The 27,455-nt window shown below is 45.4% G+C and overlaps 1 protein-coding gene across 10 annotated transcripts in view; it reads left to right on the forward strand.

Moving 5' to 3' along the window:
* The window catches only part of PDE4D (phosphodiesterase 4D), a 650,804-nt gene that overhangs the window by 578,805 nt on the left and 44,544 nt on the right, over positions 1 to 27,455 (forward strand). For 9 of the 10 annotated variants that reach the window (XM_081929693.1, XM_081929696.1, XM_081929702.1 and 6 more), the window contains one exon: positions 16,675 to 16,787. In XM_081929693.1, the coding sequence (XP_081785819.1) occupies positions 16,675 to 16,787 (113 nt within the window). Of the gene's footprint in view, positions 1 to 16,597; positions 16,788 to 27,455 lie in introns of all 10 variants that reach the window. The other variant, XM_081929695.1, reaches the window with a different exon arrangement.

The raw sequence follows: 27,455 nt of genomic DNA on the forward strand, positions 1-27,455 counted from the left end.
CAGTGTTCATCCCTGGCTATAATGGTCCCTGTGACTCTAATGTCAGTAGCTTTTATATTGACTAGTTTCTGTCCTGACCATACAAAAGATTTTCTTAAACCACACTGTTTTGTCAGTGTTATTGAGCTCTGAAGGCAAATGCCTAGCTTTACAGTGGCACCTTGGGTTACATACGCTTCATGTTACATATGCTTCAGGTTACAGACTCCGCTAACCCAGAAATAGTACTTCAGGTTAAGAACTTTGCTTCAGGATGAGAACAGAAATCATGCTCCAGCGGCGCAGCGGCAGCAGGAGGCCCCATTAGCTAAAGTGGTGCTTCAGGTTAAGAACAGTTTCAGGTTAAGAACATACCTCCGGAACGAATTAAGTACTTAACCTGAGGTACCACTGCATTTTATTGCATTTATAAACCCATCTTTTTCCAAGGAGCTCAGGGGGGTGGTGTACATAACTCTCCCCCTCCTTATATAATCCCCTAAACAACTCGGTGTGGTAGGTTAGGCCAAGAGGCAGTGGCCGGTCCAAGTGAGCTTCATAGCTGGCCAGATTCTTGTGGATTCCACAAATTGAACTGGGCTTTTGAGGGCTCCTTCCTCAAAGCATATCAGCACCAAACCTAGCTCATTGTATAGCTGAACCTCTGACATCACTCCAGAGTCCTGGATTTTCATCCACATTGTCAACTGTTTCTGTTTAATTGAGGATAGACTAGCCTTCCAAATGTTGTAACTAACAGGTTGTGGTTTTTTAGCCTATTCATTTCCATTGAGCAATATCATTTTAAACAAATGTTTGTGTACGTAGGTGATCAGCTATAATAAAAAAACATTTTTCTCTCACTTTCAAACTTTCAAAATTTTGCTATCTACATGCAGCCCTCCACCCTATGCTCTGGCTGAAGTGAAGTAAATGTTAGACTCAGAGTAAGGTAAAGGTAAAGGGACCCCTGACCATTAGGTCCAGTCATGACCAACTCTGAGATTGTGGCACTCATCTCCCTTTATTGGCCAAGGGAGCCGGCGTACAGCTTCTGGATCATGTAGCCAGCATGACTGAGCCGCTTCTGGCGAACCAGAGTAGTGCATGGAAACGCCGTTTACCAGAGCGGTACCTATTTATCTACTTGCACTTTGACGTGCTTTCGAACTGCTAGGTTGGCAGGAGCAGGGACCGAGCAACAGGAGCTCACTCCGTTGCGGGGATTCGAACCGCCAACCTTCTGATCGGCAAGCCCTGGGCTCTGTGGTTTAACCCACAGCGCCACCCGCGTCCCTAGACTCAGAGTAGATGCATTTAAATTAAACTTAAGTTAATAATGTCCACTGACTGGCATTGTACACAACCCTTAATGCCCATAAGATGGGAAGGTGTATTATAACACTTATTTCAGAATGATGTAAGGAGACCTTCCTGCATTTGGGGGTCTTCCTATTCATTCTGCTGAGTGGAGCCCTAGACTTTTGCCCTAAAGTCCTATCCTGACAGCACCACCAGTGTTTTTTTCTGGAACGAACACAGTTGTGTTCAGCTCTTTACCAGGTGCTTGGTGCAAATTTATGGAGCGAGCCTTTGCAGATTGTAAGAAAGGTAGAGAGAGTAATTAATCTGACAGCTCTCTCATTTATTTTACTACCTAGCCTATATAAAATGTGCTGTTTCCTGACCTTGCACATAATTTATAATGGTATTGTAGTTTAATTCTGGCACACACAAAAAGGGCTTTTAAACATAGACTCTCTAACAATTGTATTTACCTTACAGAGTGGCAAAAGCAGTTATTATACAGGAAATAAATTGTCCAGCTTATTCCTTGCATGGGTAGTGCCGAACATTTCCATGAATTCACAGTACTGCAGTATATAAGGGAAAAGGATATCATATACCAACTTTTAATTCTATGCTGTATGGGGGGGGGGGAATGGAAAGAGGGTGTGATCCTATATTTAACAATTGATCAAACAGAGCAGTATATTCACAGCTGTCAAAGAGAAGTCCATTTAAATCACCTTTCAGTGACCTTGCTTTATTTCCTTGCATCTAAGCAAGTGTGGGCATTTAACCCTTAAGATGTATGAGTGCTAGACAGCTTCTATTCCCAATAGCAGTCTTCTCTGGCTGTCAGTCACCTGTTGGCCCACAATACAGATCCTGACTAAGCACTGGCAGTATCAGGGCCCTGTGTTCTTGGTGCTATGAACCTCCAGGAGCAGCTTGCTGGGAGGTCCAAAAGCCTTGCAATTAAGATGGTCAGAAGGTTGCTCACTGGCCAAGGTTCCCTTCTGCAGTGACTGGAAGCCACACAAACCAAAGCTCAACTGTAGCTCTGTGGTTGAGCCCATAATTTGCATGCATAAGATCTCAGGTTCAATCCATGGCACTTAAAACGTTCTCAGGAAGCTGGGTCAGGAAGTGCTTCTAATGCCACATTCCAAGATGCTGAGCGAGTTGGACCAGTGGGCCAGGCAGCTTCATATATGGGATGCAAGAAGGCAACCTGTGGACATAGGAAGATGCATTACATATATTGATCCATCTGGTCCATCTGCCTCAGTCCTGCTGACACCTGCTTTATACTACATGGCTCCCTCCAGATGTTTTGAACTGCAGCTCCCATCAGTCCCAGCCAGCATGGTCATTGGTCATGAATGATGGGAGGTGTAGTCCAAAATATCTGGAGGGAACCAGATCAGGAGGGAAAGGGTTGAATCTGGGACTTTCTGCATGCAAAGCATATTCCCTGGTGAGCTGTGGGCTGACGTGTAGAGGAGAGAATTAGGCTGAAGGAAAGCTCACCTCTGAGAGGAGAAAGTGGCAAGGCCAGCTCTGGATAATGGCAAGGCAAAGTCTCAGACTCAGGGGTGTGTGGCTATCTTGGAGACTTGAGATAAGAATATAAATTTTGTCCGCCTCCACCAAACACACACGTCTGCCCACTGCTGCCTTTCTTTCTCTTCTATTTTCATTTCTCCAGAGGTTTTTGGGTTGTTTTTTTAATGGAAAGGGTTATAATTGAACCGGTGACAAAACTGTCGATTCAGTTTCCTTTAAATTGCTTATCTGGGGCTGTGTCATAAAAGGACATTAACCTATGAATGTCTCCTGTCTTTTAATAATTTTGGAGAAGAGCCTTATTTTAGCAAGGTCAACTCATCAAGCAGGGCATAAGGAAGGTTATAGTTGCTGGAAATCCTCTCTCTCCCCCCCCCCCATTTTTAATAGTAGCCTTTCAGACATTTGTGACTCTATCCCCTTAAATTTGGTTTCCTGTAGCCCTCATAACATGCAAGTGTGAAGCAGCGTACAGTGGTACCTCGGGTTACATACGCTTCAGGTAGGTTACATACACTTCAGGTTACACACTCCGCTAACCTAGAAATAGTGCTTCAGGTTAAGAACTTTGCTTCAGGATAAGAACAGAAATTGGGCTCCGGCGGCGCAGCAGCAGCAGGAGGCCCCATTAGCTAAAGTGGTGCTTCAGGTTAAGAACAGTTTCAGGTTAAGAACAGACCTCCGGAATGAATTAAGTACTTAACCCGAGGTACCACTTTACTCATGTTTTTATTTTTTCAGTAGCCTCAGTCTTCTTCAAGGGTGTATGTAGCAGAATCATTCAGTCAACTCTTAGCTAAAGCAAAGCCCTTGCATGATCCTTGGTGGAAATCTTTGATTGATCCAGACAGATTCAGAGGTTGTGCAAGGATACTTGATTTATGAGTAACATGGGCCTGTGAAAAACTACTGCGTACACTTTGCCTCAAGTAGCCGGCATGTGAGAACCACAACTTCACGTCTGACACAGGCATACCTGAAAGCTCCGTCCCTTTCTCAGAAATGGGGAAAGAATACTGCCAGAGTATGCTTTCCCTCTCTTCTACTTCTTCTTCAGAGAAGTAGTCAGGCTGCCTAAACGACTATTGTGAAAGAACCAAAATTTGGTTTGGACACAAGGAATGAGAGGATTTCTCAAGCTTTTATTCCTGACGCACAGAAGGAGCAGGTTGATTCCTTTTGTGGTTTTATTCCATGACGTGGGTCGGCGGCCTACCTGTCCTGCAAAACAAACCATTCCCATCTGGCCCTTTCTCAACATTTTATCAGCTGACCAATAACTGAAACTTGTGGTGACTTCTCGCTGTTTTTAAGCCTCAAGGCTAATTTCTTGAGGCAATAGTAGAAGGAAATGTAGCGAAGCCAACATGTTGACTCACAAGCATGCTGGCCATCAACACAGATGAAATATCTGACTAATAAAAGTGCAGAGTCCTTAAAGCACTCTTTCATGTCTCTCACATCAGGTGGTTATCTTTGTGGATGGTGTGCAGCATAACCACAAGAATGATTGCACTGCTCTGTAGAAAGTGCGGTCGGGAGCTACAAAGAAAGGACCCACTCCGGTTTACGATTATGCAGCCACTTAAATACCAGGAATGGAAATGGACCAAAAGCCCCTAAGACTTAACACAAAAAAATTAGGACTGCGCAGGTCACAGGATGTTAGCTGAAATTTTGCTCTACCAGCACACTATTCCACAATCAGGTTATTTGGGGGACATCCTGATGGGTGGCAACCAGTGTGGTGTAGTGGTTAAGAGCGGTAGTCTCGTAATCTGGGGAACCGGGTTCGCTTTCCCGCTCCTCCACATGCAGCTGCTGGGTGACCTTGGGCCAGTCACACTTCTCTGAAGTCTCTCAGCCCCACTCACCTCACAGAGTGTTTGGTGTGGGGGAGGAAGGGAAAGGAGAATGTTAGCCGCTTTGAGACTCCTTAAAGGGAGTGAAAGGCGGGATATCAAATCCAAACTCCTCCTCCTCCTCCTCCTCCTCCTCCTCCTCCTCTTCTTCTTCTTCTTCTTCTTCTTCTTCTTCTTCTTCTTCTTCTTCTTCTGTTCTCGCCCTAATAATTGCTGCAATGCTGTAGAACAACAAACAAAGACTATGTGATGTTCCAAACTATCCTTTGTGTAGGGAGCAGACTCTTGTTTCCCTATTTTCCTCTTGTGTTTTCCCCCCTATTTGAAAAACGTCTCACATTATATAGCAGCAGCAGGAGGTCCTCCCTTTAGAAATCCAACTCTTCTTTTCAGTAAATCAAGCTTATGAATCAATCTTTTCTTCTTTTCAGTAAATCAAGCTTATGAATCAATCAGTAAGGGAGACCTTAGATGTTGTTGAAGTACAACTCCTATTAGCCCTAACTAGCATGGCCAATGGCCATTGACCAGGGATCTTTTCTGCTACTTGCGTCAGATGGTATGGTGCAATTGGAGTAGCAGCCTAAGATGCAGCACCACTTGGCATTTGACATACAGCTGCTAACTTCTTTAACTGTTCGCATGATTTACAATCTGAGAAGTTTGCATGGGGTTAAAACAGATAGAGAGGGGAACCTCCAGTTTGCTGAACTGTCAAATTACCCTTGTTCATTATGCTAACTCTTCTCCAACTGATATTCTAGGGTTGCAGTTTCCTCGCTTTAGCCTTCTCTATTGGACCTCTTGGGGAGAGGTCATTTTGTACCTGTCTCTGCCGAGAACAAAGGAGCAAGCAAGGCTCCCTTGGACTCCACCACAATTAGACTAGGAAACTGTTCTATCCAATAATGAAAGTAAGAGTTCTTTTTTTCCAGTTTAAAGTCTCTATGTGTTTGCTTCCCAGGACTTTCCTGCAGTGCAAAAGTTCAAGTGTCTGTTGATGCATATAAACAGAATATGCTATCAGAACCTTACTTTAACATTGGCAGTGGGACCACATACCTCACTGCACCCAAGAGCAGAACGAAATGCAGGCTGTGTGACACACACAGCTTAGGAAATGCAGGGCAGGATATGTGACGCAGACAGCTCTGTCTTCCGACACCTTGCTGCTGTTCTGTGGCTCCACTTCGTCTGAGGCATCTGCCTCACTACACCTAATGATAGGACTGGCTCTGGCACCCTGGAACTCAGAACAGGAGCACTCCATGCCGTAACTCTTTGTTGCAAGTCCCACCTGCACTTAGCTGATCTTCAGCTTACCGAAAAAGGTCCCTTTTCGCATGCCATTTGTGGATCTGTCTCTACAATGCTTCACTAAATCAACCCATGTCTGTATAAAAATGCAGCCTTCAGCCATATAAAATAGGAGATCCTGGCAGTGTGGCAACTCTTGCAAAAGAGGGGCAGCTACTCCTATTGCCCTTGAGGCGATTACATTTTCTTCTGGACAAGAGGGAGCTGTTTTGACATACTCTGCTAAAGTCATGGGCAGAACTTAAGGTGATGTATCAAGGGAATCTTATATGTCGTCATATGCACGCGCACACACACATCCCACCTTCTTTCTGGTACAAAGTTGATAGCCATGCTAGAAGTGGTGCTCTAAAACCTCTGAAGAGCACCAGTTTCCGGACAGTTAGCATTGCAGGACTTGAAGAAAGCTCAATGAAACAGCCAGGTTTCAAAGCAAAAGTGGGTATACTTTCCCTGTGTCCCTTTGTCTTTTTTGGGTTTTCAAGCCAACCAAAATCAAGCCCTTCAGAAAAGAAATGTGCTGCTTTCTCTGTTACTTCAGTCTCCACTGCCAGTTATCCCTGAGCCCCTCCAGGTTAAATTGCCCCTCACTCTGGAAAGCTGGGACTGGATATTTCCTTTTAGCTTTTTGGGACTACAGAAGGGAAACTGAAACACTTCTACTTCTCTGCTAAGCCCCTGTGAAAAGCCAGTGCCTCCAGATCTTTGCCACTTCCATTTTCATAGGCTTACCTACAAACTGGGTTAACAGCCCTTCCTTCTCTCTAGTGAATTGCATCTCTGTGAGTGGGGGTAGGGATTTGCACCTAAACTGCAATTCCTTGTGTTCTTGGGTAACGTTATTTCCAGTTTAGGTAAACCTTCAGAGTTACTGTTCAAAACCAGTAAGCAAATGAGCAAATTTGATTTTACCTCTACATTTTGCTAAAATGATACAGAACCATTTTTTAGTTTGCAGTTGCCAACAGCAACAAAAGGCAAAGAAAGAGAGAAAGATGACCAGGTTATGCTACAAATCATACATATGTGCATACATACAGTTGTACCTTGGTTTTCTAACAGCTTAGTTCTCTTAGTTTTGGCTCCTGAACACTGCAAACTCAGAATTGAGTGTTTGCAAACTATTTAGAAGCCGAACGTCTGACCGGACTTCTGCGACTTCTTCCTGCAGCCAATCAGAAGCCGCGCTTTGGTTTCTGAACGTTTTGGAAGTCGAACAAACTTCCAGTATGGATTCCATTTGACTTCCAACTGTACTTCTGGGGACTCCTGCAGCCAAGCTGCTGTCAAGTATATTCGCTCAGCTTAAGGTAAAGGTAAAGGGACCCCTGACCATTAGGTCCAGTCGTGGCCGACTCTGGGGTTGCGGCGCTCATCTCGCTTTATTGGCCAAGGTACAGCTTCCAGGTCATGTGGCCAGCATGACAAAGCCACTACTAACAAACCAGAGCAGCACATGGAAACGCCGTTTACCTTCCCGCTGGAGTGGTACCTATTTATCTACTTGCACTTTGACATGCTTTCGAACTGCTAGATGGGCAGGAGCAGGGACCGAGCAACAGGAGCTCACCCCGTAGCGGGGATTCGAACCGCCGGCCTTCTGATCGGCAAGTCCTAGGCTCTGTGGTTTAACCCACAGCGCCACCCGTGTCCCTCCGCTCAGCTTACTGAAGGGTAAAACTACATGGAACCATGTACAGAGTGGATGAGGATTGGGTGTCTGGAGGGGAGAAGGGGGGGGTTCCTTGTGCCCATCCCCTGGCTGTCATTTGCCCTCCCCTTCGACATCAAGTATATTTGCCTCCCATTGAGAAGTTCCCCTATTGCCTAAAGTGAGAGATGGGCAGGAAGAGAGCTGGTTTTGGTATCACAAAACATGTTAAGGAAGAAGAAATTGCCTTGAAACAATATTTAATGTTTGTATAGAGCTTTCAGATGTTCAGAGCAGCTCACAGGCATTGTCCGGATGCAGGCCTTACAAGAATTGCGTAAGGTGTGTGTGGAGGTACCCTTTTCAACCTTTTTGGCATCCTCAGTCTCGAGAGACAATGGAGTGTGGCTCCAAGAGTGAAGTCAAGCTGCATTTCCCTCTGGACAGCCTTCTGAGAACCTCATGCTGGTGGTGGGCGGGGCCAGAGGCAAAGTGGGTGGAGCCACAAATGTTAATTATACCTTTGGTGCAGTAGGCTAGTTTCACTCTCTCCACACACCCCTTTCTATCCTCCACCCAGTCCATCAAAAGGCATCGGAGTTCAAGGGCACGTTACAGGCAAGCAAAAAAGAAAGAGTAGTTTTCCTAAAGCTCAAAATATGTCCATCCCTTAGGTGATAGGAGATCCAAGGAGTTCTTGATTTGCAGCCCAGCACCTTAGGCTGCAATTCTGGGCACCCTTTCCTGAATGTAAGAGCCACTGCACACAATGAGTGTAGGCATGCCCGGGATCGAACTGTTGGCCCCCGTGCTATACCAGCACTGCAAGGCAGACAGAAAATGTAACCCATTGCTAAATTGTGGAATAGGAGCAGTGATGACATCTGTTTGAAGAAGTATACCAGAGAGGGATGCGGTATTATTTTTGAAACATTTAAACAAACGCCCAGTCTTTTAATTGCTTGAGGAGATAAATCCAGTGTATTTCTGAACTGCGTATCTTCTGAAACTTTATTATCGAAAAAGGACAACTGTTACGGAAGCCCTGTCCTTTTGATAAGTAATAGGTTTGTTTTTCTCAATAAATCTGCCGCTAGAACAGGATAGGGAATCTAGGGTCCACCAGATGTTGCTGGACTGCATCAATCTCCTCATCATTGGCCATAGGAGGCTGTATTTTTAAGCTCAGTTTTCTGTCACATTGTGGTCAGTTTGTTCTGCTTTGCTTTTGCTTTTAATATCAGAGTGTATTATAAAGTGGCTTTAAACAACAACAAGACAACAGCCTTTTAAAGTTGAGGAAGTTTAAATCTGCTTTAGTGCTTTAACTTTTGTATGTTTTCAAGTAGGGTTAAAAAAAATTGTTTTATCCTTTCAAGGTTTTTTTGTTTGTTTTACAATCAAGCGGCGTATACATTTTATGAAATAAATAAATTCTGTAGGATGAGGACTACCGTAGGAAGGAATTGTAACAGCTCTACCTGTTTCTCGATATTGCAGCATGGGGCCCTACCCTGAGGACAGATCAGGATCGAACCCTAAGGCTTGCACACTTTCTCCCTCTCTCTTCTGTGTTTTAATGCAGGGAACATCTTAAAATGCAGTCCATTTTACCATCTCATTCTGCTCCTTGTTGCCGCTCCAAGGATAAACAAATCACAGACACTTCAGTCAAACAATTTTCTTGGAAGCAAGTTTCCTTGAACTCTGTGGAACTGATAGTGGCTTTACATATTCATGTGCCTCTCTAATGACTTGCAATGGAATGGGAAAACTGACTTCACTGAAGAACACTTCATTGGAAGTGACGTGAGGTGATACAGAAATTCTGTCTTTGACTCTGGTCCTCAATGTCTCCTTCACACACATGCAAGTCAAGACTGGATGTTTAGGTCATCAAGGAATAAGCATGCATGGTCAACTTGCCCTCAGTTCCACCGAATTTGGTGAACAAACAAGTTTAAGATTGCAGCCCTCTGTCATATGATTAAGAGTGAAGTTGGCTGCCGCTGCTCTTTTGATTCATAAACTCTCAGAAAAGTCCCAGCTTTAAATTATCACAGGGCATTTTATTTTATCTTTTGGTGCAATCTTTTGGCCTGTATATTTGGAGGACACCTTTCTATTCCAGAGAAGTGAGCAACTTGGACTGTTGTTAATGCTGTAATGAAAATGATACTGGAGACATAGTAAAATGGTCTCAGCTTGGCAACTTTTTGTTAATACATTTCTACCCCAGCTCCGAGTTGCTCTGCAACATCTGGCAGTCCCTTTGTAACATGGACAAGCATTTATTGTTCCTATGGACTGAAGCATTCTCTTGGTTATTATGTAAGGATTGTATAGTTGAAATGATGTACAAAACCAGCAAAATGTGCATTAATATGCCATGGCAGCTTGCCAACACTGTACATTCCTTAAAAGTGGCCTAATGTTTTGGTGAGTGCATTAAATGTCATCTAGAAAAAATTAGAAAGGGTATTTTTAGGTAGTGTTAACTTTTGTTCAGTTCCACAACTTGGTTCCTGCAGCCAGTCAGTCCATTGTGGCAGTGGGGATGGAAGAGAGATTCAAAATATACAGTACTTCTTTCAAACATTTCAAGCTTGAGGTCTAAAACGATTGACTCAAGTCCACAGCTAGTATCATTTATGGACTGTGATGCAATCGACCCTTGACAGTTTTTGAAGGCTGTGTGGCTGGAAAAAACAAAAGCTTAATTTCTTATAGCAAAACATTTTGGGCCAGATTCAGCTACTCCGTTCCCTTAGTGAAAGACAGCACAAGGATTCCAGCTGGAGCAATGGGGCCTTGTCTCTCCTTGCCACCCTGTGCACCTACTTCAGCTACTCCCAATCTACTCGGAAGGTTTGATCGATCCTCCAGAACAGTGAGCCAGGAGTGGGGAGAGGAAAGATAATTCTATCCACAAGCAAATGCTTGCACTGACTGAACTATGGCATTCGTGCTAAGTTGAACTCCACCCTTCTGCCTCCTTCAGCTGCCTGCTGTGAATCCAAAGGTGCCGTAGCCAAGGTGGCTCAGAAAATGAAATATTCCAAAGAATTGCAACTAGTTGAATCATAGGTCTGGTATTACCCTTCAAGTTTAGGCTATGTGGTGTTAAGGTATCGGGTCTATAGATTCAGAGGTTTTCTGTTGTTTCCAGTGTTCTTGGATCAGACACAATCTTGGTTGAATAATTGATAAATAAAGGTACCCCTGCCCGTACGGGCCAGTTGTGTCCGACTCTAGGGTTGTGCGCTCATCTCACTTAAGAGGCCGGGGACCAGCGCTGTCCGAAGACACTTCCGGGTCACGTGGCCAGCGTGACGAAGCTGCTCTGGTGAGCCAGCACCAGCGCAGCACACGGAAACGCCGTTTACCTTCCCGCTAGAAAGCGGTACCTATTTATCTACTTGCACTTAAGGGTGCTTTCGAACTGCTAGGTGGGCAGGAGCTGGGACTGAAAGACGGGAGCTCACCCCGCCGTGGGGATTCGAACCGCCGACCATGAGATCGGCAAGCCCTAGGCACTGAGGTTTTACCCACAGCGCCACCCGCGCCCCATAAATACTGTATAGATAAATAATAATGTCACTGGTAAATAAGTTGTGCAGAGCAAACTTATATATGCAGTAACAAAGTACTTAGCCAGCTCTCAACACCTTTGTATTACCAAGTTGTTATTATTTTTAAGAAATTAAGAACATAAACATCAGAGCCTTGCTGGATTAAGTTATACTCCCTCTCTGAAGGAGCAGGTATGAAGCTTGGGGGTACTTCTGGACTCTTTGCTGTCACTTGAGGCTCAGGTGCCTTCCACCAACTTTGGTTGGTGGCCCAGCTGCTCCCTTATCTGGACAGGGACAGCCTAACTACTGTTGTCTATGCTCTGGTAACATCAAGGTTAGATTACTGCAATGCATTATAGAAGAATAAGAAGAGGAGTTTGGATTTGATATCCTGCCTTTCACTCCCTTTAAAGAGTCTCAAAGTGGCCAACATTCTCCTTTCCCTTCCTCCCCCACAACAAACCCTCTGTGAGGTGAGTGGGGCTGAGAGACTTCAGAGAAGTGTGACTGGCCCAAGGTCACCCAGCAGCTGCATGTGGAGGAGCGGAGACGCGAACCCGGTTCACCAGATTACGAGTCTACCGCTCTTAACCTCTACACCACACTGTAGGGCTGCCTCTGAAGATGGTTCAGGAACTTCAGCTGGTGCAGAATTCGGTGGACAGGTTGCTCACTGGTGCAAGACAGTTTGAGCATATTACACTGATCCAGGCCTGACTGCGCTGGCTGCCAGTTAGTTTCTGGGCCCAATTCAAAGTGCTGGTTTTGACCTATATGGCTCAGGACTGCAATACCTCAAGGACTGCTTCTCCCCATATAAACTGACCCAGACCCTGAGATCTTCCTCAGAGGCCCTTCTTCATGTGTCTAGAGGTCTGGAGGGTGGCAACACAAGAACGGGCCTTTTCTGCAGTGGTTCCCCACTTGTGGAATGGTCTCTGCAGGGAAGTCCATCTGGCGCATGTTATATACCTTTAGGTGCCAGGTGAAAACGTTCCATTTCAACCAGGCTGATTAATACCCTATATCCTTTTAAATATGTTTGTGGGAGAGAGGATTATTGGGTTGTTGTTTTATTATTATGTATTTTGTGTTTCTTTCTTGTACTTTTATGCTGTGAACCGCCCTGAGATCTACAGATGAAGGGCGATATACAAATTTAATGAGCCATCATCATCTTGGCCAGCATCCAGTTCTCCCAAGATGCATGTGGAGAATCCCACCGGGGGGAAATCTTCAGTCAGTTTCTTTGCACATTTAAAAATATGTCTGTAGGAGTGTTGATAGCTTGTATCTTCCTCCGCCAAGAGTGGTGCAAATTTAAAAAATGAATGTTAGCTATGTAGCTAAAGCCTGCTGGGTTGCAGTGCCCATAATATTGGAGCCCTGTGTCTCTTGCCAAATGTCATGGGGCAGACTGTGTTACTCAGTGATGAAAAATGCCGCACATGCCCAAAGTCAGGAGTGCCAGCTTTGCCCTGCGACCATGGGTGCCTAGGGCCGCGGATGCCAAGCAGCGAGCATGGCCCTGGCACTGAAATTTGTGGGTGCCCAGCCCCTTCATGGGGAATTTTGTGGGTGCTTGGGCAGCCAGGGCCCCATGGAGTTGGCATCTATGCTCAGAGTCACTTTATAAGCTCATTCTGTATTTTCCAGAGTTAAGCCCCTGCATTGGAAATAAGACCTGGGACTTGGTCCTTGGAAATCCTGGCTTAGATTCTTCCCTGTCGCCTAGGCTTCCTCTCCCTCAGTTGACACCTGGGGGGTGGAGGAAGCAGAATCAAATAAACCCCAGTTGATATTGAGTCTCTGAGGTAAACTTTTGGAAGAGATTCCCACCGCCCCTCCTTCTCCCAAAGCAAACTTTGTGATGAACACGTCATTCACACACCTTCCGTCGGGGATTTGGTTTAAAGTAAACACACTGCAGTATTTGAAAATGCCTTTGCTGCTAAATCTTTGGCTAGACTGACTTATATACATTGCATTGAAACTGACTGTGCAAATATTAACTGTAATTCTCAGGACGTATGATGGTTACCTAAAGAAAATACGGAATATAAGCTGTAAAGAGAGCTAGTGTCGTCTGGTAGACTCAAGGAGAGAGATATGAAAGGCCCAGGTCCACACATCATATCTCCACTATGGATCCATTTGGGTGACCTCAGTTCCCTCCGTGAAATGTGAGAACGCATCATCCCTCCCTCCACGAGTTGTGCTGAGGCCAAAAGAGATTATAGGCATGATCCAGCAAAAGTTACGCACACAAGTGAGCCGTATTGATTTCAGAGGGGCATTTAATGACGTGCTTAGCCCTCTTCCTCCACTGAAGCCAAAAGGGACTTAATAGCACTTATCTTGGGCTGGATTGTATCCAGAGATGGTAAAATACTTTATCTATTAAGTGTGCTATATATGCGATTAGTAGCGATAGCAGCATCAGATAAGAAGTGGAGAACAGAACACTTAACAACACAATGTTCTGTGATCTGAAGAGGGCTGAAGCAGGTAGGAAATGGAGGCAGGCAAATAGGGGCCAGTCAATGTATCACTTAGTCCAGAGCTTTCCAAACTGTGCGTTGCAACACATTAGTGTGTCGGTGTGTCGCACGAATCCTCCTCCCGGGGCTGAAAAGGGGTTAGTTTAACCTCCGGTTTGCTAGTAAAACTGAATTACTGTGTCGCGAAATGATGCAAAACTGAATTACTGTGTCATGAAATGATGCGTGTCTAAAAAGTATGTCACCAACATGAAAAGTTTGGAAAGCTCTGACTTAGTCCACATAGAACAGAAACTCCCCTGGTAGTTTATAGACCAGGAAGTTCCTGGACTTTGAAAACCACAGACAGAAGCTTCCTCAAGGCCCTTGGGCATATACTGGCCATGTGTTTGAATAGGCAGTGCCACTGGGGGGGTGCACGGATGTCTCTCCCCCACCCCCCAAAGAAACAGCTTATCCTCCACCTGCCCCTCCCATTGCTGGAACCTCATGGTTACTTGAAAGAAAGGCAGTTTTCAAATGCTCCCCCCTTCCATGCTCTTTGCACCCTCTTTCCCATGCTTGTCAGATTCTGAGAATCAAGGGAATAAAGACCCTAGAAGTTTCTTGCCCGTGGTGGGCAGGTCTCATACATCTTTTACGGTGTGCAGTCCAGTTTGTGGCATATCACTAAAAAGGCTGGAGACAAGGCCCTGGGAGGAGAAAGCCAAAACTTGTATCCTGTACGAAGCAGCAGGCGAATGTGACTGCCTCTCCTTACAGAACAAGAGTTGCAGTGTGCCCGGGCTTTTCTTCGAGGGCTGGGCGAACCGACTTGCCTCTTTCGGCCGGCCTGTAAGTCCATGGAGGTCATCTTGAGTGCTCCACCAAGGCCCTGTGAGAAAGCAGCGTGACCCCTTTGCCAAGGGCACACAGGCTTGTGTGGAGAAGGGATGGGGCGGCAGCTCTGTGGCAGAGCATGCAGACCCCCCCCCTCAGTCCCCAGCATCTGTAGCCCAACCACAACTGGGGGCCCAAGGTTTTGTTTTGTTTTTATTGAAGGATTTTCATAGAGAACAAGGGTATAAACGTCTCCGTTCTCAGTTCATCGAGTCAGTTGTATTCAGTGTGAGACACTGCTGTCATAGAAATTGTGAGGTTGGGGTGGCGAATTGGGGAGAGCAGGGGAAGAAGGGAGGGTAATGATTTTCCATTCTTTCACTTAATGTACCTGTAGGGTTTTTGTGTCAGCATCCCTAGGTTATTTGTCTGGTTACTTAGGCTGTGTGCATGCACGGAACCTGGATGCTGAGTGCATAAGTTGGCACTGGAAGTGTATCAGTTTCATGCCCAGTTACCCGTGATCTGGTCACCTCCAGTTTGGATCACTGCAGCAGGTTGAAGGACGGGCTGCGTTTGGAAATGGTCTGGGAACTCCTCTCAGGTGCAAGGAACAGTGATTTTTATCATATTGCACCAGTGCTGCTTCATCATGTGTAGTGACCCAATGCTAGCAGATGAACCGCTGGTCCGACTCAGTGCCAGAAGGCAGCGCCCTCTTCTCCTAAGTAAGAGGCCTTCTCTAGCAGAGACATGTTGTATCCCTGGACCCAAGCTGCTCCAGTTGAGCTCGTCCCCTCTGCTTTGGCCATCTGGGCGCACGTTGCACGCCAAGGACCTCAAGGTTACGATGTGTCTTTAATCTTGTTTATGTCTCTCCTCCTCCTCCAGGCCCAGGACAGCGGCTGTGGCGCTGGCCGGGGCGATCGCTTGTGGTTATATAATGAGCTCACTGTCTGAGGGCGGGGAAGGGCGGGTGCGGGGGTGGGAGAGAGGGGGATTTCTTGGCCACGTCACGGCCCTCGCCTCCCCGCAGGTGGCCGCAGCCTGTGCGCAGCGAGCTGCAGGAGGCTCCACGTGCGCGCCGCCCGAGCCGACTTGCAAAAGGGGATGCGAGCCTTGCGCTCTCTCCCGTGCCGAGTTCTCTCTCTCTTTCTCTCCCCCCAACCCAGAACTGCAAACAGGGGCAAAACACTTCCCGCTGCGCCAAACGCACAAAAACTCCGGCGGCGGCGGCGGCAGCAGTTCAAAGGCAGGAGCGCCCAAGGCGCGCTCTCCTCCCCTTCCTAGCAGAACTTATAAAAAGAGGGAAAGGGGGGGGGGGTTGCTTAAGAGCCTCGAAGACTGCTCTCCGCAGGGGGAGGGAAGGAGGCGGCTCGTGAAAGAAACGGGCTTCCCCGAGAGTCGAAAGCAGCCGCCGCCGCAAGCCTGGCTTCCCCCCGCCCCCTTCCCGCTTGCGCTGTGCAAAGAGAGAAGTTGAGCAAACAGGAAACGCGGCGGCGGCCGCGCACCCGGCAGCCTCTGCCACCGCTCTGATTCACTGGGGCTTGCAGCTTTCCCGAAGAGGGAGGGGTGGCGAGGAGGTGTTGCCCGCCCTCTTCCAGCCCCGGGGAAGGAAAGCGCCGGGCTGCGTGTCGCCCAAAGTCTCTGGCTCGCGGGAGAAAGAGCAGCAGCCCCAGCCAGAGAGACGCGGCTCCGTGCGCCCGCCTCCGCCCTGCGCTCCGCGAGCTGAGAGGCTGCGCCGCGTCTCTCTCCTTCTCCGAGGACTCCGCGCCGCGCCTCCTGCTCCTTTTCCCCGCTCAGTCGCCACCAGCGCGCGCGCCCTGCGGAGCTCTCCCGCCAGGGAAGAGAGAGAGAGAGAAAGAGAAAAGTGCCTTTTGCCCGGACTGGCTAAGGAAAGGCTGGAGCCGCTCTCGTTCCTTCGTGGTTCCCGCCGGAGCCGCAAGCCCGCCTTTCTCCTCCATTGCTGGGGCTGAGCAATATGAAGGAGCAGCACTCATGTGTGGGCACTGGGCATCCCCCCATGGCTGGGTATGGCAGGATGGCCCCGCTGGAGCTCGCTGGTAGCCCTGTGAAACGCTTGCGAACTGAGTACTCCTTTCCCTATCTCTTCGCAGAGGAGGCCTACCAAAAACTGGCCAGCGAGACCCTGGAGGAGCTCGACTGGTGCCTGGACCAGCTGGAAACCTTGCAGACCAGGCACTCCGTCAGCGAAATGGCCTCGAACAAGGTAGGACAAAAACCTCCACCCCGATCCCACCTGCTTCCCCAACGCCTTCGCCTTGCCTGTGTTTTTGCCTTCCCGCCAGCAAAGTGGCCGGCGATCTCGAGCGCTGGAGTTCGCTTCCAGCCCCGGGGCCTGACTGTTGCAAAGGGATACCGCAAACAGGACATTAGCAACAGTTTCCACCACCCACCCAGCTTAACTTCTCGGACTTCCCCCAGAAATGGTAAATTCTGGTTAACTGGGAAAAGAGCAAAATGCTGGCTGGCATTTCGATGCCCGGGACCACGCGGATGTTGCAAAAAAAACCTTGCATGCATGAGCAGCCCTAATCCTGCAATAGCCCATCTGGGAGCATCCGTAATATTAGGCAGCTGCTGCTGTTGTGCCAAGAAAACTTGCATGCTGTTCTTGGCTGTGGAGGAAGCTAGTAGCTTGTACACATTCATGTTTGCAAACTTAAAATGTGCATGGAACAGTTACTACAATGTGTCTCTCAGTGTGTTATCTAACTTAGGTGAAACAGATCTAAATGCAAGCCTCCTTCAGGCTTCTACTCGGGAGTAGTTCTTGGTAAACTCCATGGGACTTTTGGGGATCAAACTTAAAAGTTAGATTCTTGCATTCTCTGTTTATCAGCATCACTCCATCCTATGCATGCTTGCTCTGGAACTTAAGTTCAATAAAGACTTACTTTTTGGTGAGCCAGCAGAGAACTGCAAAACTTTGCAGGGGTTTAAAATGATTAAGATCCCCTTTTTTATAAAATCGCATCTACGAATGAATCAGATGGCAGAATTGAAAAGTCCTGCATACATTTGAGATGGGCAGGTCCATCATTTTGACCTTTGCAGTTGTATAATAAAGTTGGAGAGGGGGGGAGCCAAACTGGCCTGGCTGGGGGTGGGCGGGTCAAAAGAGGTGGTGTAGTTTGGGTTTCAAAGCTTCACATGCCATTTAAAGGTTGTGCGTAATCACTGATCAGTGTGCTGCCATTTTAAAACAGGATGAGGTAAGATGCACACACAACATTTACGTACGGCACTTTGCTGTAAATGTCAACCACTAAAGGTAGTAGGAGATGTGGTTACAACTTGTTGTAACAGAGAAAAGCAAGCAAAGCCATGTGCAGGGTGGAAACAGATTTGTTTTACACTTTTTGGTGTAAGTGATTCTTGTGCACACTGACCGAAAGCAATTTCCATTGATTTCACTGGAGCATACTTTTGAGAAAACATGATTAGGTTTGAGAAACAAGTTTTCATTGTGGCACTAAAATCACCAAGAATGCTGACACACACCTTGCTCATTCAACAGAAAAAGTTCCCCACTTTCTTTTTAGGCTCTCGGTGAAGCTGCTCACTGGGTGATCTTGGGCCCCAGTCTCTCTCAGCCTAACCTACCTCATAGAGTTGTTGTGAGGAAGAGAGCCATGATGTTTTTGGAGGAATGGTGCAGTATAAATGCAATGGCAAATCTAATATCACTTCTGACTGCAGACTTGATCTACACAGGCAGGGGAAAGAGGGAGGGAAGCCTCAGGCTCTTGCAAGCTCCTTGAGCTTTTGATTGTGCAATGTAACACATGGATACAGGAGTCACAAGTCCGTGGATTCTTTCCCATGCTTTCCTATTCTTGAGATACCATTTATGCTCCTGCAATAAAAGTGTCACATATTGTTTATGCTGTTAACATGTCTCGATATCTAATATGTGTGGATGTTTTCTGTGGCTCTTGGCGTTCGACTGCTATGAACCCAGATTTGATTCTTGCGATCAAACTTAAGGATTTGATCCTGCACCTTCATAGACATGTGCCAAGCAGGGCAGCTTAGCACGTTGTGCAATAGCGGTCGCTGGTTTGCCACCAAGTGTATATTCAAAAGAGAGATGCAGCCGGGAAGGCTCCTTGGTGAATATCACACCACTAGCAAGCAGATATTTATTCACTGCTTTTGAACAAGGCTTGCTGCATAGAATTAAAAAAATGCATGTGGATTTTAATTATTGGTGAAAGCAAAAGAGCAAATGTTTGAAGCAAAATGCAGTCTCATTTGCAAGCAGTGCAATGGGTTTTCTGAACTGTTTATTGGCAATAGCTTGTTTCCTATATCAGTATGGGGCTGTTTTTCATATTAGGGTTATGTTTAACTAACAGTAATAATAGTAAGTGTGTGTGATATTCTCATGATCATAGAAGATAGGTTTGTTTTCAGTAAAAAAAATATATAAGGTACACTATAAACATTACAGTAGTTTATTTCCTTGCAAACATTGCTTAGCAATGATGTTGCTGCCTACCTTGTAGTTAGCTGGTAGATAGGAATCTGCAAAGGAGTTGTTGTATTTTGGATGTGTTCAGTAGTAGAAACTCCAAATACAGTGGGTAAAGAAGCATTTCGTAAGAAATCTGCTCCTCCCATTGCTTCAGAAAATTGATCATACAGCCAAGGTTTCCTGTATGAGATGCACAATAAGTTGAGTTGCTATAGCCACTCTGAAGGTCAGCCTGAATGATGGCATTCCTTACATCAGCACTGAAAATTTATACTGCAGGCACACAATTACTTGGTTTTATTTTGTCCATAAAATGGGAAATGTGGGTGTTTTAGGCTGCAATCCCACCTGGGAGTACATCTGACAGAACTCTGAGAGGCTTACGTCTGAGTACGTATGTATAGGATTGGACTGCTCATTTCTTTCCTGCCAATTAAACATTATGTGCCAATATCCCAAGCCACGCTAACTAGCACACTTCTATGCATATTTATTCAGGAATAAGTCCCACCATGTAGGTGTTTTGTTTTTGTTTTTTTTAGATTGCAGCCCAAGCGTCAGTGTTAGCTCAATAAACCCCTATTACCAAGGGCTACTTTTTATTTGCACACCACAAAAGGAAGTTCTTGGCCACCACCAGCACCAATTTTTTAGGCTTTTAGTCCTCTACAAGTCTGTTTTCTAGAGACCCATGACTTATACTGCTTTGTACAGGAGAAATTGGCTCTAAAAAGCACAGTGTGTGTGTGTGTCTGTGTCTGTGTGTGTGTGTCCCCTGCACAGTTCATTTCCCTTTGTTGAGAAGGCAGTGTTGGCACAGGGTCTCTTTGGTTGAAGGTGCCCGCCATTCAAAATAATCCTAAGTAGGTTTTATGCGTTGATAGGAGATAATGCTGTTTAGGGCTTAGTCACACTGTGTGCTTTAGTTCATGGACAGATGTGCCGGTGTGGATGTGGGTGCATGCATAAGTCATATCTTCTACACACACACACACACACACACACAGCACATCAAAAATACTCAAGTGCTTTTGACTTCTAAAAAACAGCCACATAAATAGATGCAGTTGATATTTGGGTAGCCAGGGATAATTTTTTTTGGAGAAAGGCTGCCCTTCCAAGCAACTTTTTCTCAGGGCATAAAGATGTCAGTGACAAGCATTTCACAGTGGCAAGATAAGCAAGAGGAGCTTTTCCAATGTGGAAGGGGCAGCGATCTCTTGCGGTCCATTACATGAAATATATTTCTGCATCACACCCAACTTTTTAAGCTACATGCAGAGATCTCAAAAAGAGTGCAGAGAATGCTCCACAGTGCCTGCTCCCCCTTAAATACGTTGCAGCCAGCCCTGCCTAGTTATTCCATAACGCTAGCTTGAGAATTTATTAGGGTGGAGATCTTAAGCATTTAATAGATCACATATGTGATGCTCAGAGAAATATGAGGATGCCACCGGATGCACTGGCAAAGTCATAATGTGTTTGCAGTATGTTTGCATATTTCAAAAAGTAAAAACCAGGACACCCTCAGCTTTTTCAAAAGTTGTTGAGTTTTTTTAAAACTTAAAAAAACTATGGTTTTTCGATTGACGTATGCCAGCTCTAATTATGTAAGCTCTGCATTTATATGTACATGCATCACACAAATATAAACATACAAAATACAGACAAACATACCCGCATGGCTAACTAAGCATGGAAAATTGCGCTGTGGCTTGCAAAGAATGCACTGCATTTACTGCTGGGGAGAGTAAACATTGTAGAAAGAAGGTTGTTGTCCTCCAGCATAATATTCCTTTAAATCTTTCAGCTGTATGAATTATCACCTTGGGTATTATTGACATACGCAAACAATAGCAAGGGGTAACAGTAACGTAGTATTTTTCGGCTGCCCGTGGAACGAAAGACACAAATAAGCAACACCTTTGAGATCTTTGAATAAAAGCAGAAGCGAAAAACTCTCCCTTGCAAATTAGTCTTTTTGTAGGCATACTTCCAAATTTGGCTTTTTCACAAAGGGGTACTGCCCAGCAGGCCATCCCTGTTAGGCTGTGTTGATCTTGCTGGCTGTAGCTGCTGTTGTCAAGGTCATCGTCCAAATACTAAAGTTAATGTTACTATCTATATGTGCCAGTACAAACACACCCTCCCCAGACCGCCAGGTGGTTGCACTGGTAGGGCTGTTTAGCAGGGTTGTAACCATAGGAGGGTCACATCACTGGCCTCAAAGAGCAGCACTGTACATGCCCATGAATGCTACTGGGAGAGATGTGGTGAGGGGCAGGGGAAGGTGTTGCACCTGCCTACATCTGTCTAGGATTGTGCTCTTCATCTCATTTTTTGGAGGAATCTCACAACAGATCAGAAAGAAATAGGAGTTCCCCCTTCTGCACACAGCCAGCCAGCTACACACACACACACCTGAAAAGCTACAGCTGCCACCAAATTACTGTGTTGCACCTGTAGGGCAAATTGAAGATTCTGGAGTAGAATTGCAAATATAAATCTGAAATAAGGAATAGCAACCAGGCTCCCCATGCCAGAAAACATATACAGTCGTGAGTCAGTGGGTCTGAATTAAATGGTGGCGTTGAGGGGATTTCCTCTCTCCAGTAAGGTGGAACTTGCTTCCACTACAGTTTTAAAAGGTGAGGCATAAGAGGATCCTCCACATTTTTGCAAGAGATGACTGGGAAGATTGTTCTCATCACAAGGAGAGTTTCCTCCCCACCTTCCACCAGCTGCTGCTAGGAGAGCCTGATGGGGGAAGAGTCTCCATGCAATGTGTCCTGCTATTGGGACCCATTATTTCACATTATGTCTTCTGCTTGCAGTAGCCGTCATGCAGATGTGTTTTCAAACATTTTATGCATGGGTTGCAATATGTATACCAGCCCTTTGTACAAGCTTTAACATAGCAGCACGATTTCACCAGTGTTTTATACTCCAATCACAATGTTAGATTAGAGCAACCTGTTTCCAATTAGAGAGGAAGGATAATGCTGTCACATCCAATTTAAAAGGATCTACTTATTGGCCAGTCTCTTGCATTTCCATCATTACAAATAATAAAACAGCAAAACGGGAATTTACTGATGTAGCAAAATCGTTCAAAGAAGACAGGTGATCTGTTGATAATTTTAAGGTCAAAAAGCTGATAATGGGGTCCCAAAACATCTGCAGCTCATTACATGACTGCATTTTTATATAATGTCTGGCTGTGTGATGACTTTTGGCCAATTGATTTCATAGTTTAGTGGGGTTTAGGTGTTTCCTTGTCTTCCTGGGGTCGGGTGGGGAGTCTGATGAACCCTTAACTTTGGGATATATTTGCTAATTAAACATAATTTTTCTGATTACCATAAAAGTTCTCTGGCCAGTGGTCCATCCAGCCAAGTATAGCCTACTCTGGGTTTGTAGTGGCTGCATATGGTTTTGGGCAGGAATCTTTTTTCTATTACCTGCTGCCTGATCCTGAGTTCTTCATTCACAGCATGTTCTCTGTTTTGGTCACTTCTCACTTTTTCAAACACTCTCTTTGATAAATACCAGCTGATCCTGTGTTGTATATTCAATTTTTGTAAGTGCCCATGTGCTTTAGAACAAGTGGCTTCTATCCAGGACAGCACTAAGTAAACATCCTGTTGGTGCAAGGAATCCCACCTGCACAATAGGATCACACACACACCATCTACTCCAGAGCGGGGGGGGGCAGGGGGGCAGGACTACAACTCTAGAACAGATTTAGGGAGCATATTTGAGGGGTAGGAGTCCAATTGCTCAAGCAGGAATCCTTGCAGTAAAGCCAAAGTTTGCATCTAAGGTGTATTTTGAGAAATGCCATCTTATTAGATTAGAAAGCAGTTGTGAGGTATTTGGAATATAAACAGAAGTCAATGAGTGGTTGCAAATAGAATGGTGAAAGGCATTGCTTTGATTTGTTCCTTAGTTATGGCCAGTTAGAATTTAGGAAACCTCCTTTTCCTCATGGCATTTTTTTCCCTACCTTCCCGAATCATTGAGTTACACAGAGAGCCACTGAGAATATTAGAGGCTTGTGTTAAGCAGAGTCAGTAAAGTATTCTCACTTGGGGATTCAGATCCCAGAGATGTCCCTGTGTCCTGCTCATAATTCTCACCTTAGGAGAGGATGTCGTTTTCACTTCTTCCATTCAGACGTGCAAATCTCCAAGCAAGGCTAACGTTGCTTTTGGAGAGCCTCGGCGCATAGCTTTGGCTTAATCATATGACTCTCACTTGATCGCAAGAGCTGGAACAGGAAAGTAACTTCTTCCAGATGAGGTTGCATTATGACCCTGGAGCAGTCTCTGCCCCCTTCTTTGAAGCAATTTCGCTCATTCACGTGAGCAATTTAGAAAGCTTTTTCCTAGACTGCTTTCTTGAATTGTTCAGGCTTCCCTAGTGCAAACCGCATCTTGCTGGCTGGCTGCTTTTGGTATGGTCTGTAAGGGTGAATGGCATGGGTTAATTGGATGTGGGCTGGTTCATGGGCAATCAGAGCAGAATGTGATCGGGTCTCAGGCCGCCTTTGGACCCTGTGCAATGTTGCCTTGAAGGCTGTGAAATAACCATGGCTTGCAGGAAGGAATGAAACAGTGTGGTGAAACATTTCTTCATGTGTGTTCAAATGATTGTCTTTAGCATATTAATTAAGTAGTAGCTTTCGCTGTGTTGCGCATCACCTTCCCTTTATGCTGCTGCCATGAGATAGAAGAGTATTGAGTCTTTGTTCTGCAATGGAGAAGGAGTGCCTCCTGTTTGAACTGTACTAGCTCTAGGTAGTGCTTCCCTACACTCAGGTAGCCATGGAGATGGACGTGGGTGGGATGGGCAGACATCATTCTCCCTTGTATGAAAAGATTTGAAAGGAGCAAGGACAAAGCGTGAAAAGCAACTTGCTGACGAGTTTACCCCGTGTAAAAAGCCTTGTTTGCTCTTTCAATGACTTTCCACACAACTTCCGCAGAACCTCACAAAGGGGAAGGGAATCTTGACCACTTTTCTTGAGAAAAGCACATGAAGAAGGAGGCTGGCAGAGAAAGGCAAAAGTGTAATTTCTGGGAAAGTCCTGCCAGGGGTGCAGGTTGCACTTGCAAATATAAACATATCTGCCGCTGGTTCAGATGGAGGAGTCTCTCTGTAGATCTGAGCCAGACAGGCCCCAATGCCATTTGGAGTGTGACACTGCAAGTTGGTAGGAGTTATTTATTGTTTGTGACTACTTTTGTTTTGTTGTGGTTTATGTGTTTTTTTCATGTTGTAAGCCACCTTGGCAGGGGGTGGCGTTGTGGGCCTAGGGCTTGCTGACCAGAAGGTTGGCGGTTCGAATCCCTGCAGCAGGGTGAGCTCCCGTTGCTCGGTCTCAGCTCCTGCCAACCTAACAGTTCGAAAGTACGTCAAAGTGCAAGTAGATAAATAGGTACTGCTCCGGCGGGAAGGTAAACGGTGTTTCCATGCACTGCTCTGGTTCGCCAGAAGCGGCTTAGTCATGCTGGCTACATGACCCGGAAGCTGTACACTGGTTCCCTTGGCCAATAAAGTGAGATGAGCGCCGCAACCCCAGAGTCGGCCACGACTGGACCTAATGGTCAGGGGTCCCTTTACCTTTAAGCCTCCTTGGCATGGTTTGAACTGTGGAAAGGCGGCATACAGCTAAAATTATGTGTGTTAAGTCTTTGTTGCACCAGCAGGCAGAATAATTAACAGTCACCCTTGTGATTTAGAAAATCACAAATTAGGAAAGAAAATGCACATAACATTAGTGAATCAGTCACGCCCAGCATCCCCATACCTTGCTCACATATAGACAGAAATCATTTCTGTTGCAATATTTTACTAATGGGGGAGTGATTTCTAGGTGTGAGTCCCTGAAATAAAACCTCCTGGTTCTAATAACACCTCCGCCCAAAGTCCTGACAGTTGATCCCACAAGCCGAAGGTTTGCCTATCCATGCTGCAGTTCATGAGAGCATGGGGAAAATGCAGTTAGGCATACTTTCACATGGAAAACTACCTCTGGGTCTGGGTCCTTCTAATTGCAGAATTTCCAGTTTCAGGACTAGGAGAAGACTGTGGCCAACTGAGGGGTGTTTCAGAATTGATTAGAAGACAAATGTCCCTATGCCCATGGTACAAAAAAACTTCCACCCCCCCCGCAGGTATTTTTGTAACCCCTCTCTAATAGACAGGAATTGTTTCTCTCCGTTGCATGAAGTAGTTGTTGTTTTTTAGGTTAAAACCTTTCTTTTCCCACCTTCTGGTTCATAGCAGCAAAAGACACCTTGTCCTTATTTTCCTTTCTGCTGCAGTTGCTTTTGATGAGTTCATGATGTTCCTTCTCCCATAACTGTCTCCACTCCATGTCCCAAACCATGAAGTCCTTTTTTGAGTCATATATCTGACACAGAGGCAAATGCACATTTGCATCTGCGTAATTTTATTCTATGAAGTCACATCAGTATCGGACACATTTTTTATTGACCGAACCCCTAAATTGGAAATAACCCTCATTTGTGGAGTAGGTTATTGCTGTAAGAGTTTATGACACAGTAAACATAGGGTTGGATAGATCCATATGGAGGCTGCAGTCTTGAAACGCACTAGGAAGTAAGCCCCATTGAACACAGCAGGACATACTTCTGAGTATTGCATGGGACACGTTAGTGAGGTCAAACCAGGGCTAAAGCAACACTAATTTAACCTGGATCTAGATATATTGTTTAGAAGCCCAAAACATTAAAACACATGTACAATAAATGTACACACTGTAGAGAACTATCTGTGTGCCATAGCTCTTTACAGCATGAAGCCTTGTGGGGAAGTGTATTTTCCTGCTGTATTATGTGAAACAGGTTGAAATCAAGCAGTCTCCAAAGTCATCTTCGACATAACGTCTTTCAGTCAAGCAATAGTCCAGTTTTGCCCATTTCTTCATTTTGGGCACCTCTAGGGTCCACTGGTTTTGCCTCTCTGCTTCTAAAATACTGTATGGTCTGATCATCTCATATATACTACTGTAACTTTCCTTTCTTGCCATGTTATTTTTCTGCAGCTGATTTGCCAGGTTATCTTTCCCCCAGTAAGCACTTAGTTTCTAAAATACCCAGGCTCAAGTCTCCCCACTACACACACAATTTGTTTGTGGGTTTGTATCTGGTTGTGGGTGATGACGGTTTATGATTGTTGAAGGCCAAACACTTTCTATATGTGCTGAGATATCTTACAGACATAATTAAAGGACACATTCTAGGTAAAGACAATGGTTGTAGAGCTGCTTCCTGGAATCCGCTTCAGTGAGCATATGCCATGACAGCTGTGATAAAAGTATGTGGGAGAAAAATCAAGGGGGAAATGGCTTTCCCGAACATTCATAATCCCATCTTACCTGCTTCCATCCTGACTTTTCAGTTAGCCCTACCTTATTCTTTCTCCCCATCACCACACCCCATCCAAGTTTTGTCGTTCCCATATATCCTTGCAGTTACTTCTACACCTATTGTGCTTTTGGTTCTGATTAAATGTGGAGTAGCAGCAGTAAGTGGCCAAGGACATGCCCCATATTTTTTTTAGATGATTGTTAAAGAGTTGCTAGAAAAAAAAAAGCTGAAATTTCAGCCCTGCCTCATCCTTCCTAAGGACCATTGGTACTATTTGTTTTGTGCCTTCCTTATTATTTTGCAGTAGCTCTAAGTTAGGGGTGGGGGACCTGTGCATGCCAGGTGACTGACGGGAGTCCAACAACATCTGGAGAACCACAGGTTCTGCATTGCAGGGGGTTGGACTAGGTGACCCTTAGGATCCCTTCAAGCTCTACAATTCTATGATTCTGTAGGTTCTCCATCTCTGCTCTTCATTATAGACTTTTTTTTTTCAGCCAGATAAGTTTTATCTTCCCCAAGAGGTATATAGGTTTGGTGAGATGTTTTAGCACATTCATGTACCATTGCCACAAAACTCCCCTGATGATCATGATCTCTCTGCCAAATAGCTAAGTTAGGAAAACATTTGTCATTTGTAACACTGGAGACACAATTCTGCGTGTGTTCCTCCATTTTAATAATTAAAGCAAGATTCTTGGGATTCAGGTGCCATGCCTACCCCTAGCTAAAATGTTCTTGGAAAATAAAAAGTGGGACCTTTTTCTTTTTGACTGCTCAAAGATTAGATCAAGGAATCCTATTTTGTTTTATAGTGTTTTCCTATCTTGCAGAGCCCAATCTTTCATTTGTGGCAGCCTCTAAAACATAATGTAAAGTCATTACGAAATATCAACACAAACTTTCTTTTGTTGTTTGCCAGCTATTATACAATAGGTATACAAATACAAAAAATTATAGAGTTCTATGCAAGCTTCAAAAAACCATGAAAAGAAGGCTT

This window comes from Podarcis melisellensis, assembly GCF_964234715.1.
Source record: "Podarcis melisellensis genome assembly, chromosome: 11".
In the NCBI taxonomy this organism is placed as follows: Eukaryota; Metazoa; Chordata; class Lepidosauria; order Squamata; family Lacertidae; genus Podarcis; species Podarcis melisellensis.